At 31.6% G+C, this 14,344-nt stretch overlaps 2 protein-coding genes across 2 annotated transcripts; both read right to left on the bottom strand.

The window, feature by feature from the left end:
• Positions 1-957: 957 nt before the first annotated feature.
• On the bottom strand, positions 958-4,320 carry LOC101491897 (uncharacterized). Its single transcript, XM_004504722.4, has 5 exons — positions 3,723-4,320; positions 2,692-2,816; positions 2,202-2,516; positions 1,937-2,106; positions 958-1,627 (listed from the first exon to the last, which is right to left on the bottom strand). Exons 1-5 carry the CDS (start codon positions 4,053-4,055, stop codon positions 1,212-1,214), a joined length of 1,359 nt encoding a protein of 452 aa, XP_004504779.1. The 5' UTR covers positions 4,056-4,320; the 3' UTR covers positions 958-1,211.
• Positions 4,321-11,960: 7,640 nt separating this feature from the next.
• Positions 11,961-13,905, bottom strand: LOC113787127 (uncharacterized). Its single transcript, XM_027335687.2, has one exon. The coding sequence runs from the start codon at positions 13,698-13,700 to the stop codon at positions 12,471-12,473; it is 1,230 nt and encodes a 409-aa protein (XP_027191488.1). The 5' UTR covers positions 13,701-13,905; the 3' UTR covers positions 11,961-12,470.
• Positions 13,906-14,344: the final 439 nt, after the last annotated feature.

Here is a 14,344-nt window from a genome sequence, read left to right as displayed (position 1 = left end):
GCTTGGTTTGAAGTCATGCTGGTTGTAATGGTTAAACCATGACAAGATTTTCTATTCTAAATGATAAAATTCCAAGTAACAATTTCAGCTGAAAATCGACAATTCACCTGAGATATTTCAGTATTAGAATTTGATGCTTCTTGAGTGAATGGTGTATTTTAAAGGATTAGACACCAGATTTATACTAAACTAAAAAAAGTTGAGATTAGTTTTTTATAGACGGATAGAGTAATTTTTTTATTATTAATGTATCTAATTATATTACGATTTTATTTTATTATTAGTTTTTAAAATACTTCATCTCAGAAAATACGTCGGATTGATTGTGTAAATTTTTTATATAATTAATATATATAAATTAAATACAATAACCTTTAAATTCGGACCCCACAATATATAGGAGGGAATCAAAAAAAAATGCACAACATTGTTCATTTGTTTATTATGTATCTTTTTAAGTTCTGATTGTCTCAAGTTGAAATCAACTATTTGGGTTGAAATCATATATTTCTAAGATTTGTCTCAATATTTTAATTTATTTATTTGTTCTCTCGACTCTTTCATACATACTTGTCATCTGCAAAAACATGTATTGTGTGGCACCCTCTTTTGTACATAGTAAGCACTCTATTGTCAAATTATTAAAAAAGATGGAGATCAAAGGAAATTACAGGTTAAAACATCAAGGAATTGGGGGTAATTGTTGAGTTGTAAACAATTACTTTCTCAATGTCATAAACTCTTTGCAGAGAGAGACAAACAAATACTATTGCTCATACAGACAAAGCAATGTGATTGGACATAGTTTTACCAGAATAGCCACTGCACAATCTTGTTCTCAAGTTGTGTTTTTCTGTCACATCCCTAATTGTATTACCACTATTGTTGAAATGAAATAGATTTTGTTGCATAAGAGTATACTGAATTCACGGCAAATTCTAATATAAATCACAGTACTTGAAAATGTTTAAAACTCTAATACCGTGATAGTTCATCCATACAATATTTTTCTGACAAATGTGTAGAAAACCAACCATTAATTTTATAAGATACAACAATAATACCAGAATGTTAGCTCAATGACCATAGAAAAATTTATAAAAAAATGGATAGGCAATTGACCTTGACCAACAAATTTAACAATAAGATTGGCAGACAAGAATACTGGGAATAACTAACAAAATTATATGATAGAATAGAATACACAACATCTAAGCCTCTATGAGAACCTGAATTCCTCCCTGACTAGTAGAAGAAACATTGGAAAGCTTCAACTTGGTAGCCTCAAACTCAGCACTATCCATCTCCTGGCTAGTTAACCAAAGAGGTAAACAATGATCAATCAAATCCTGTCCACAATTCAAGGGTGAACCTCCCTTAAAAACCCGGGTTCTCCCAAACCTTGTAATTGTTGCTAGGTTGGTATCAGAAGGTTCGTCAGCATAACACTCCAATATTTCTCTGATAGCATTGCACCATATAGGTCTAGCTACCTTAAGAAAGTCATGCAACACTAGCACTGGAAGGTTCACACTTCCTAGTTCAGATTCATGGTGTCCTCCTCTTCCATGATAGTCGGACCCTCCAATTTTCAAAAGTCCGTAGGCGTCGGCCAGGTCACTATATGCTGCATACCAAAAATTAACATGCAATAACAGAATTAAAAAGATGAATAATTTTATATGTTGTTGCAAATAATTTTCTATCGTACAATTGTGACTGCATTAGATGTAGTTGGTAGTATTCGACCACAAATGAATACTTTCATTGTGCATATTGTTAATTTTATGACTAGATATGGACCACGTAGCCCAAGTTGAAGGTACTGATGAGTTTGTCTCTACCTAATGATTTCAAATTTATAATAGGTAATTCCGAGTATTGAATAGTACTTCCCAACTAGTATGATTATCATTAAACAAATGAGAGAATTTACCTGCCAGCCTTCCATCACTTTTGTAGACCTCCATCCCATGAAGGCCAGCTTCTTTTAACCTTCTAACAATGGGAATAGGATTTTTTAACGCCCATGGATGAGCCAAAACAGCAACACCTCCAGTATCACAAATCATTTGTATCGCTTCCTCCACCATAGGTTCACTTCCCCTGAAAATACAATTGTCATAATACAATCCTTAATGATTTTTGTTAACTACACAAATAGTTGCAATCAACAGGTGAAGGCAATGCAATAATATTACTTGGAGTAAGCAGGTCCACCATCGAAAAGATATCGTGCAAAGGCTTGTTTGAGATTTTCAACACAACCTGCTTCAACCATAGCACGGGCTACATGGAGCCGTCCGGGAGCAACACCGCTGCCTGCAATCCTGCAAACATGTTCCCACTTAAGAGCTACTTTTAGCTTGTTTAGTTTTAAGACCATGTTCTTTGCTCGAAGATAACGTCCATCCCTTATGTTTGATAAAAACTTGTCGAACTCCTCAAACCTTGATGGTCCAATACTGCTGTAATATGCTAAAATGTGAACAGGTTCCTCTGCTTCAGTGTCTCCTCTGCCAATCGATAGGCAAACATCAGAACCAATGGAGAAAAAAGGATGTTAAATAGATTTGATTCAGACATATAGTTAATACTTTTTACTATTCCTCTCTCTAATGAGAGGCAACACAAGTAACTTAAGTGCTAACCCAATTAATAAGCATCAAGAATCTTAAATTTAAAAATTACCTTGGAGAAAATATTGTACTAATTTCAACACCTGGGATTATCTTGATTCCGTATTTACGAGCAGATTCTACCGCCTCAGGGATGCCGGCCATAGTGTCGTGATCTGTCAGAGCAAGAACTTTCACCTGTTATGAAGCAAATAGTAGCAATTAAAAAAAATGAGCCTAACACTATAGAGGTATGCTAAGATAATGTTTTTGTGTGTGTTTGGTTGTGCAATCACAAAAACTGATTTTGAATGAATTTATTTTATAAAATTGACTTTAGTTAAAAGTGAGTTGAATGTAAAGTGATTTATATTTGGATAATTCACATAAAAGTGAGTTGAACAACAAATTTAAGTATAAAACTCATGTTTAGAGCCAAAAACTACAAATCTGAGCTTCAAGTTAAAATCAAATCTAAGTAAAAAAAAGTTAAAATCAAATATCAATTATGGTCTACAGTTGCAAAGTAAATCATCTTTTCAAATCATGGGTAGCATAGTTATATCATCCATTGGAAAATACAATCCACAAACATATTGATGCTTGAACCTTAAAATTCCATCTTCACATATTTTAAAGACTTTTACAATGCAGTAAACTTTCTATCAGCCACACCGTCCTTAAAGTGACTTCATTGTTATTCTTATAAAATAACAATCATAACGGTATAAGAAAGCATCTCACTTCAAAATGCACATATTTCAAAGACATGGTTTACTTCACATATGAGAAGGCAAGCACACGTGCACCTACTAGTTTTTCACACCAAAGTAAACCTCAAACAATTTTTTTATAATGAAAAAATTTAGATTAGGGGAGGTACACTAGCATGCAAGGTCACAGAAAACCACCAAACTCATTGAAGATGTACATTAGAATTTACGTGCAACCTATCAACTATGACAACAACAAAAAACATTCATAACAAACAACCTTAAATAATGAAAAATATAACAATAAAAAAAACACCTTAAATGATGAAAACGAAAACAATCTAAGCAATACTATGATGACAATAAATAAAAAATCAAAACATGAACTTACTCCATTCATGTGAGCTCTCTCAACAACCTTGGAAGGAGACAAAAACCCATCACTACATTTGGAGTGTGAGTGCAATTCAAACAGAACTTTGTCTCCATTTTTTGCCACAGTCTTCTGCACACCAAAATCATCCACAAGAGATGGAGAAGCCAAAGGCAGAGCAGAAGAAGGATGATCCAAAAAAACCCATTCAGTAACAAACTTAAAAGCCAAAACTTGTTCGTGGGTCATCTTCTTCTTGCTTCCACCTCTGTTCTTATTCTTCTTCTTTTTCTTTTTATCTTTCCCCTTATTGGAATTGCTAGTGCTCTGAATCGCGCAACCATCTCCCATAACTGGATTGAGCTTTTTGCCCAAAGAAGTGCAGAAGAAAAAAGATTAAATTTGGTAAATACTTAGGACAATTTTAGGGTGAGTTGGTTTTAGAGTGGAGGGGTCGTAACCTATATAACAGATGAAGAAGTGAAAGATAGAGAGAGAGAGAGAGAGAGAGAGAGAGAGAGAGAGAGAGCGTAGATACAGAGAATTGATAAAGGGCTGCCCTTATATTGAAGGGCAATATTGAGTTTCAAAGGTTGTCCTCTTCACCCTTCAACCCTATGCTGTGACAGGTGTACCCTTAGCTATATGTCACATTTGATCGGATGCTATGCGGTTAACTCTCTGCACATTGTCACGATACACAGACACTTTCTCCAACATTTTATTTAATCTAAATTAATTAGGTTTGTCTTTTTATTTTTTGGACAAATGAATTTTATAATAGAAAATTAACATAAAATAATTTTTGCTTTTCTTTAAAAATAATTTTAAAAAATAATAATTTTTTTTTATAATATATATCAAACAAAGTTAAAATTTAACTGAAAAACACTTCCCAAACCAAATTTGCTTTATTCACATTTCACATGCACAAAAATAGAGGTATCAACCTTTTGCAATCTATTCATATTTCACAAGCATGAAAATAGAGTCATGGATATGGGCCTTTTGCCTTGAGCAAAAATGGAAGGCAATATAAACAATCACTTAATTTATTTTATATTATAATAGGTTAAGAACTTAAATATTTTATTTGTCTATGTAATTTGTGCTTTTATGATTTTGATTTTTTAAGTTTTTTTTTCGATTTAAATCATGTAGATATAATTTAATTTTAAAATTATTTATGTTGTTAAAAAAAATTATTTGGTAAACAGAATAATGATGTGACAATTTAATAGATAATTATTATTAATTAAATAATTAAAAGTTAAATGGAATAAATTAAATAATTATAAAAATATATTTAAGTAATTAAGTTGATTAAAAATTAAATAAAATTGAGTTATCTTTTAGTCCCTCCATCCAAAATCAAAAATTAGATTTGAGGATTAAGATTTTCACTTTTTGCTCTCCTCTTTTCTCTATTTCTACTCGTTCTACAAACAAAAACAAAAAATTAACATAAAAATGTAAACTATAACTTAGTAAATGTAAACTATAATTATAAATAATAAACATAAAAATCACATATTTAAGAAAGTTTACTTACATCATAATGAGAATATCTCGAAAATCGTCGTTTAAGATTTTCATTAGTGTTAGAGATTAATATACACACAGTTTTCCTACACTCACGTCTAGACAATTGAAATCGAGTTGAGTTTGATGCAAACAAAGATGATGTTATGGTTGAATGAAGAAGACGCATATGAAGATTTGAGAATAGTTGGGATTTCAAGTTGCACAAAGGAGGAGAAGAAGAAAGGAGATTTGAGATTTTAGGTATTACAAATTTAAGAATTTTTTATTTGGTCCTCATAGATATAATTAGTTGTCAAATATTTAACATGTCATCAACTATTTTCATGTCAAAGATTGATACATCACTCATTTGTTTGCTACATAAGTTTTTTTTTTTTAACATCAACTAACAACATATATGATTTTAAAACTAAATTGAATTACATGATTCAAATTAAAAATAAAAACTTACATAGAAAAATTAGAAAGACACAAATGTAGTTGTTAGAAATCTTGTCATAACGTAAAAGTTTGTTTTTAATATATATTTATAATTTTTTTTAATAATATCAATCAACCGTAACCGTTAAATTTCTAAAGATGATATTAGAGGTAGTTAAAAGATACTTATAGTTAAGTGAAATTTGTTAGGTTAGTTACATTAATAGTACTATATAAAAGTGCATCATACTCTAATTATATAACAATTTTTCATATAATCATTTCAAGTTTTATTTATCTCTTTAATTATTTATCTCTTTCTTGGTATCAACCATAATTCTTAACATGGTATCAGAGCAATAATAATTATTCATTTTGAATCCAAATTTGTGATTCTTCGTTCTTTTTCAATTTGGTTGTATAATATTTGTAGATTATTGAAGATGTTTAGTGATATATTTTACTGTAATTTCATTCTTTTTAGTCATCGTAGGCTTTCTCTTTGTGCTTCTACCATATGGCACTAAAACAATTTCCATTTTCTTTATTTTTTTACCCTATGGTATTAAACATTTATCATTCTCTTTGTGCTTCCATCATATTATGATCAAGCTTTGTTGGTCACATTTGAAGATCCAAGATTGAAATTCTTGATTCTATATTGGAGTGAGTGTCATGGAGATACCAGAAGATTTTCAAGTTAGCCCAAAGTAAATCGAATACTTCGACGAGAGTTATGCACCTCGGCCGCTACCATTTTCTACATGAATTTTGTTGTTTTAGTTGAACTGATTACGGCTTATATCTTTTTTCTTATAATTTTCTTTCATTAGTTTCATTGTAATTTTCTTTTTCTTGTATTGTTCTTTCTAAATTGAAAATATTGTTACATACTTTCAACTTGTTGGGAACTATTAGGAGTTATATATATATATATATATATATATATATATCCCTTTTATTTTATTTTCTCCTTAAATGCCCCACTCCCAAATTAAATTTCTTGAATGCCCTATATTTTTATTTCAACAGGAAGTCGTTCCCGGGGGAAGCGACCTCTTGAAGAGGAAATTTTTTTATGTAAATAGGTCGTTTCCCGGAGAAGCGACCTCCAACTGCGTTTTGTTTTTTTTTGTTGTTGTTGTTATATTTTCTAAATTGAAAATATTGTTACATACTTTCAACTTGTTGGGAACTATTAGGAGTTATATATATATATATATATATATATATTTATCCCTTTTATTTTATTTTCTCCTTAAATGCCCCACTCCCAAATTAAATTTCTTGAATGCCCTATATTTTTATTTCAACAGGAAGTCGTTCCCGGGGGAAGCGACCTCTTGAAGAGGAAATTTTTTTATGTAAATAGGTCGTTTCCCGGAGAAGCGACCTCCAACTGCGTTTTGTTTTTTTTTGTTGTTGTTGTTATATTTAAAAAAAAAATGCAGTTGAAGGTCACTTCCCCGGGAAACGACTTCCTATTGACATAAAAAAATTTACTAGGTCGATTCTCCAGGGAACGACTTCTTGTTGAAACCAAAAAGTAGGGCGGAATTTTAATTTGGGAGTGGAACATTTAAGAAAAAAAATATAAAAAGAGATATATATGTAAAAAAAACTCTTAGAGGTAGTTAAAAGATACTTATGGTTAAAGTGAAATTTATTAGATTAGTTACATTAATAACACTATATAAAAGAGAATCATACTCTAATTGTGTAATAATTTTTTATATAATCATTTCAAATTTTATTTTTCTCTTTAGTTATTTATCTCTTTTTTGGACTCAACCATAATTCTTAAAAGAAAATATAATTTTAAATATTTGAGAAATATAATGACCAAAGATTTTTTTAAACCATTATTATTATTATTATTATTATTATTATTATTATTATTATTATTATTATTATTATTAATTGGTTACTGAGAAGACATCCACACGATAGATACAGAAGACATGATGCGAATCAATGTTTGGTCGTTTTTGCTCTGTTTCTCTTTTTAAGTTTCATCACAGTAAGTAAGAATTTATCAGTGTTCCGTACGTTATTTATAGCAATAGCATCTCTGCTCTTTGTTTTTTCCAATCCTTATGTTCAAACAAACCCTCCTTTGTCCTCTCTTTGTGGACATCAATTTTGTCCAACACTATCTTAATATTTTTTAATACTAACATAAAATAATAGGCTCTTAGTACAAAATGTTATCTAATATATTATCACTAAGTAAACGATCGATCTATTAGTAATATTAATAGCCAACGAGTCTCTAGAATTCTAAGATCAGATTAAACTTTAATAGATAATAAATTTATAAAATAATTGAATACAGTGGGAGATAATAAAAGTTAAAGAGAAATTAAGTTTAATAATCTCTATTCCAACAGAGTATTTATTATATAGACATAAAATACAAATATAAAATTGTAAAAAAATACTATAATTCCAACCTGGTATGCATAGGTTGATTCCCAGTTCTAAATATAATAATAATAATAATAATAATAATAATAATAATAATAACTCAGATATTTTTCGGATCATCAACTGACTGCATAGCATGCAGGAGTGAGAGGAAAAGTACTGTTTCATTAAATCATATTTTATTATTTCCTTCTCTCTCTAATATCTTCTACCATGTCTCCTGGCATAAATGCAACTCTTTGACATTTAGCTTTTGGCTCTCTCTGTAAACTCTTCCTCTGATTAGTTTTTAGAAAAAAGTTTAGCTGAGTTTGTCTAACAAATGCTCAAACGAAATCTTAAAATTCAGGGAGTTTTTACTGGACATTTTATCTATCAATGAGGTTAATACATGGACAACGAGATTTTGAACTTAAGTACTTGTAAAATCTAGACTACTTATATTACTTCTGCATCTGATTTTCTTGTAAAACAGTTTAATGAATTCACTAATTTTTTAAATAGTATTGGGACAATTTTTTAGATATAAATATAGATAAATAAATGCACAGTACGGTTTTCTTGTATGTGCCTTTATCTTATACAATAATAATATTCAAACACCAATTTTTTTTCTTATATTTGTGATATCTTGTAAAATAACATTATAAAAATATGATTAATTCAATTAAATAAATAATTAATCACAATTTTAAATAAAATATAAATTAATTAAACTTTTTTGTAATGAGAATAAAGATGGAAAAGTGTGGCGGAGTTGTGGCAAGTTATAATAGAAATGAGATGTTTGAGCCTATTGAATAACCATTATAACATTATGGACCACATAAATGGTCAGAACCCTGAAAAGAGCAAGTTGTGTAACTCTATTAGTATAGCTGTAGCATCATATCCATGTCATGTCAGGGGTTGGTATGGTACATATGCAGGCAGGCACTCGCTATACATTGGTAACGGATCAGACAGTGGAACATTTTAGTGTCCTGTGGATCAAAACATGTATCTTTTCCGAAATGGAAGGGATCCATCCAATAAGTCATTTAATATTTGAAAGCTCTTTCAGTACTAAACTTAGTTAGTTGCTTCTCAGGATTTTTATGTTAGTCTGCAGCACCATGATCTTTATTCAAAATATTAGAGCTTTCTTTCCTGCCAAAATTTGAATGCTTGGGTGATCTCTTATTATACGAGTAAAGAATCATTTTCAATGTGTGCAGAGCTTTTATTATACTCCTATAATCTATCAAAGTTGGATGAATGATTTTAAATATTTTAAATATAAAAAATAAGATGTTAAATATAAAAATTAAATATAAAAATTGTTTATTTAATTTTTATATTTAACATCTTATTTTTCTTTTTTATCAAATTATAAATATATCACATCACTTCCTCTATTTCTACCTCTTTCATGGACTAAATTGAATTTGATTTGTAAATTAAACTTTTTTCTAGCATAAAAGTCTCTTTTATTTTATTTTACGTCTATAAATGAGCTTTCTCGATTAAAGAACCTTGAGTTTGACATGGCATATTATGAGACAGCCGTAAATGATAGTGAAGGTGGTACACTGCCACAAGCTTTCAACATTGACAATATTTGCTGCACCATGTTACTAGAAAATGGTAAATATTTATCGGCATATCTGTTTTTGCCTCCTCTACGTATACTATTAAAAATTAAAAAAACAATAAAAGATCAAAAAATTAAAAAAACAATAAAAGATAAAAAAATTAAAGGATTAGATGAACACTCACTCTATGAAATTTGCATAACTGAGTCCAAATATACCCCAATTATAAGAACTAAGACATAAGATAGCTCAATTATTAGTGATAGAGGAAGACCAAGAGAAACATGTGAAACTATTAAATTAAGGTGGTTTCTCCCCACCTCGAATCTTCTTGCTAATTCGAATACTTTTAAGAATATTAAAAGTGAGAGAAAAAGTCATTTTAGAACTCAATGACATCATTTGATCCACATATTCAATCCCACCTAGTGGGAGAAGACTTTGTTGTTTTCTTCTATCCCACCCATCATTGATCTATAGTACAAGACAGTGAGATTGTAAAATTCATGTTAAGTCACCCAAATTTTGATATAAACTAAAATTAGTATCACTTTAATTATATGTGATAGGAAGATTAATACATATCCGAGTTATAAGAGCAAAGACAGAAGATAGCCCAATTATTAGAGATAGAGAAAGACCAAGAGAAACTTGTAAAACCATTAAATTAAGGTGGCTTCTTCCACCTCGAATGTTCTCAAAACTAATCCGAACACTTTTGAGAATACTAAGGGAGAGAGAAAAAGTCACCTTAAACTAAAAAGGATTTAAATCAAAGTGGTTTTCCAAAAACACTGGATTATAGAATTCAATGACAATCATTTGATCCACATATACAAGACCACCTAGTGGGAGAAGACTTTGTTGTTTTCTTCTATCCAACTCATCATTGATCTATACAAGACGGTGAGATTGTAAATATCATGTTAAGTAACTCAAATTTTGATAAAAACTGCAATTTCAGATTTCAACAAAATTAGTGTCACTTTGATTACATAAAGCTCACCTTCAATCCAAACATCCAATAAGAAGGCGGACCGTTCTAAAAGTCAATTTTTAAAAATTTCAACAATTTTCTACTTCTGATAATCACAATCACAAATCAGAGACACCTTAGGTGTCTACTATCTGTGTTCTAATTCCCTGCCCATCATTGTTTCTAGCGGCATAGTATGCACAATGACAAACGAAGTAAGCATCATCATTATAACCTTTAAGTTTCAGTCACCAACAAACATTAGATATACATGCTCTTGTAAACAAACAAATCGTGCTCAACAAGTGAACATATATGGAATATAAGACCAGCCAACTATATCTTATATTACATCAAAACAAAGGACTGTATATAATAAGGGTAAATATGGCATTGCTTTAGTATCTAAACACCACCAAACAGACTTAAGACATACAAATTTGGGACACAATGCTCAGGTTGCTATACGGATGCTAAAGAAGACCCAACTGTACTATTATTGTCACAGCTCATAACCATTGCTAACATCATACTGTAAAGCTTCCAATTTGGAATTCAATTTCATTCAATAAAATGACCAAATCTTATTATGCAATGTTCTAGTTAAACATCTTAGATAAAACATTTAACGGTATCAACAAAAAGAAGAGAATTGGTGCAATCACACAAAACCCTGGTAACATTGTCACCAGTACTCACTATTATTACCAATAGAGATTTAAAACACAATAAAGCATAATAAATTTGGACTTAGCTTGCTTAAAATGAAAAAGATGAGAAAATAACTTGTGAGTGTAAATTGGTTGACCAAAAACATCATTTAATTAAGTATTCAGACAGTCCCATCATTTATAATGTGTTTGATATAGATTTTAATTGACACAAACCCAAATAGAACATGCTTAGGGACAAATTTTACCAACGTGAAAAATTGATGCTTCAGTCAAGCACCCAATGAGCAAGTTATCCATGGTAAAGCAAATGAAGCTTTAATTTGGATCTGTAATGAATTGAAGATCCTAAAGTATGCAGGTTATTCAATTGAAACTCAAATTAACCTTCCTTATATTTTTAAATGTTAAAATACATGATATTTCCATCCAACTAAACAAACAGACATCAGGAATTGAAAGGCTGTCTAATATTAGCACAGGGATAAGACAGGGTTGTCCCTTATGATGGTAAGGTCCCGGCCAGATGCAAAAATATCCGAATATAAATACAAGAATTCAAGAACTATCCAAAAAAATCACATAGATAACACGGGAAATAGATTTTGCTGGCAATATCGTCGTCAACTCGGAGACAATAATATAAATGCAATCTCAAAACTATCATTTGAATAGCAAAAATATTACAAATGTCAAAAAACCAAAACAGCCAAAGCTGACAGCTACAATGTAGAAAAACCAAAGCTCCCGCAAAACAACCAGCAAGCAAATTATGACTCACAAAGAACACCTCATTCAATCTCTTCCATCTTCACAGCTAGAGTACACCAATGATTCACACCACACAGGTATAGCAAACTCACTTGCATTACAATCATACAAGAGCACAGCCAAAAGCAGTATAATAATTTAACGCAGAGAAACAAAGTTATAACAGACAACTAATCAACAGGAAAAAATATACATAACTTAAAAACAAACTAATAAAAGGGGCAAAACCCCACAGCTATGAAGAATCTATCTATAATACAGACAGGAATTGTGCTTACAGCTAAGAGTATAAAACTAGAAAATAGAAAATATTGTTGAAATACTACCCATATACTATACAGAGATACAGCAAGGGTTATATTATCTTATCTTATAATCATCATCACTTTGAAACAAGAAGTATTTCAGGTTTCTTAACTTTGGTGGGTGTGTTGACATTTGAAGTAGCAGCAGCTGATGTTGCAGCATTGTCCCTATTCCTGTTATCAAGTTGAATGAGACTCCTTGTAGCAAGTATTGCCTGAGGCACCAAATCATGAGAAGCTCTTGCATACAAACACCTAACAGCAAAAGAAGCTGCATCTTTAACCTCTTGTGAATTCAATGGTGCCATTAAACAGTGTCCTAGAATTCTCAACGCAGGTTGAAGAATCTCCCAAGGTAAAGGGATTCTATCCCCTTTGGTAATGCAATTTGGAGATTCACAGTCAGGATCATGAATCTTCATGTTCTCCATCACTTCTGCAACCTCTTCAATCTCAACCTCATTGTCACCATCACCATTCCCATTGCCATTACCATGGCTGATAGCAAGTGTGTTGATTTGATCGAATTCTCTTCGGCAGGGGCAGTCCTGACCAGCCCAACCGGCGGCGAATTGACAAAATTCAAGCTTAGACCAGGATGGCATATGTGAGATCTGAGAGAAATAAGAATGAAGAGCGACGCCGACGATGCAGGCACGTTTTGTGGATTTAACAGCGATGTGAGGTTCAAGAGGGGGGGAAATAACACCGACGGAGGGGTTAGGGTTATTGTTAGGGTTTTTACGGAGAGGAGAATGGTAGATGGAAGGAAGAGAGAGATCGGGGATTGTAACAAGAAGAGGTTTACCAGCGCGCGATTTGGTTTCGGAGGCATAGAGAGCGAGGAGAACAGCTTCGAAACCGGCGAGGGAAGGGGGATCCGAGGAGTGAACACGGGATAGGTAAAGACCGGAGAGGAGAGGGATGAAGGAGAGAACAACGAGGCGGAGGTGAGGGTCGGAGGAGAGGAAAGTGTCGTAGAGCCAGTGACAGAGGGGATCGGAGTGGGAACCGGAGAGGGAAGAAGAGAGGGCGGAGTAGGCAGAAGGGGAGGAGAGTAGGGAGAGAGCAGGACGTTCGGAGTCAGCGAGGGAGGAGAGAGTTTGGTGATGGTTAGGGAGGATGGAAGCGAGGGAATGGATGCGGGAACGTGCTTTGGAGACCGATTCCCACCAAGAGTGCATAGGATCGTTGTTGTTGTTGTTGTTGATTCTGTTGTTAGGGTTGGTGGTGATGGAAGATGAGGAGGTGGAGTTTGAATTTGAGGAACATTGTGGAGATGATGAGTTACGGTGCTGCAATTCCATCGTACTCTCCTCTCCGATGGATACAACTGCAAATTCAATTCAATTCAATTCAACTCAACTCAAAATTGCAACTGCAGTCTTGCAAGCACCACCAAACCCAACATCGCCGTTTTTATTAACTACTACTAGTCTACTCCCACTACTAATTACTAAGCAAGCCGTAATAAGGAACATTAATTACCTAGCCTTAACGTCTCATCCTTCCTATTCTTAATTTCTTTTTCTTTTTATCATCTTCTTTCTTTATTTAATTTGTATATGACAACCAAATCACTTCAGATTTTTTACACGTTTAGGAATTATCTTAAGACTATGATTTTATGCTCTTATTTCATTCGATACATTTGTAAAAAGAAAAGTTTAATGTCCATCAAAATTTATATTTTTCTTTTCAATATTTTTATCTGATTTTTTGTGTACGGATTTGTTACTTACAAAAATGAAATATAAATAACAAAAATTATAAATTGACATATTTTATTAAAAATTTATTTTAAAATATTTATTCTAAATTAAATATTTTTAAAATTATTTTTAATTGTTGTTTTAAAAATAGAAAAAAGATATTATTAATTATTACTTTATATAGATTTTTTTTACATAAATAAAAAGGTGAATATATCACAAGAAACTTACATAGCAAA

The sequence above is a fragment of the Cicer arietinum genome, chromosome 6 (genome assembly GCF_000331145.2).
Source record: "Cicer arietinum cultivar CDC Frontier isolate Library 1 chromosome 6, Cicar.CDCFrontier_v2.0, whole genome shotgun sequence".
NCBI classification, from domain to species: Eukaryota; Viridiplantae; Streptophyta; class Magnoliopsida; order Fabales; family Fabaceae; genus Cicer; species Cicer arietinum.
The sequence above is the reverse complement of the archived record's forward strand: the minus strand, read 5'-3'. Positions and strand labels throughout refer to the sequence as shown.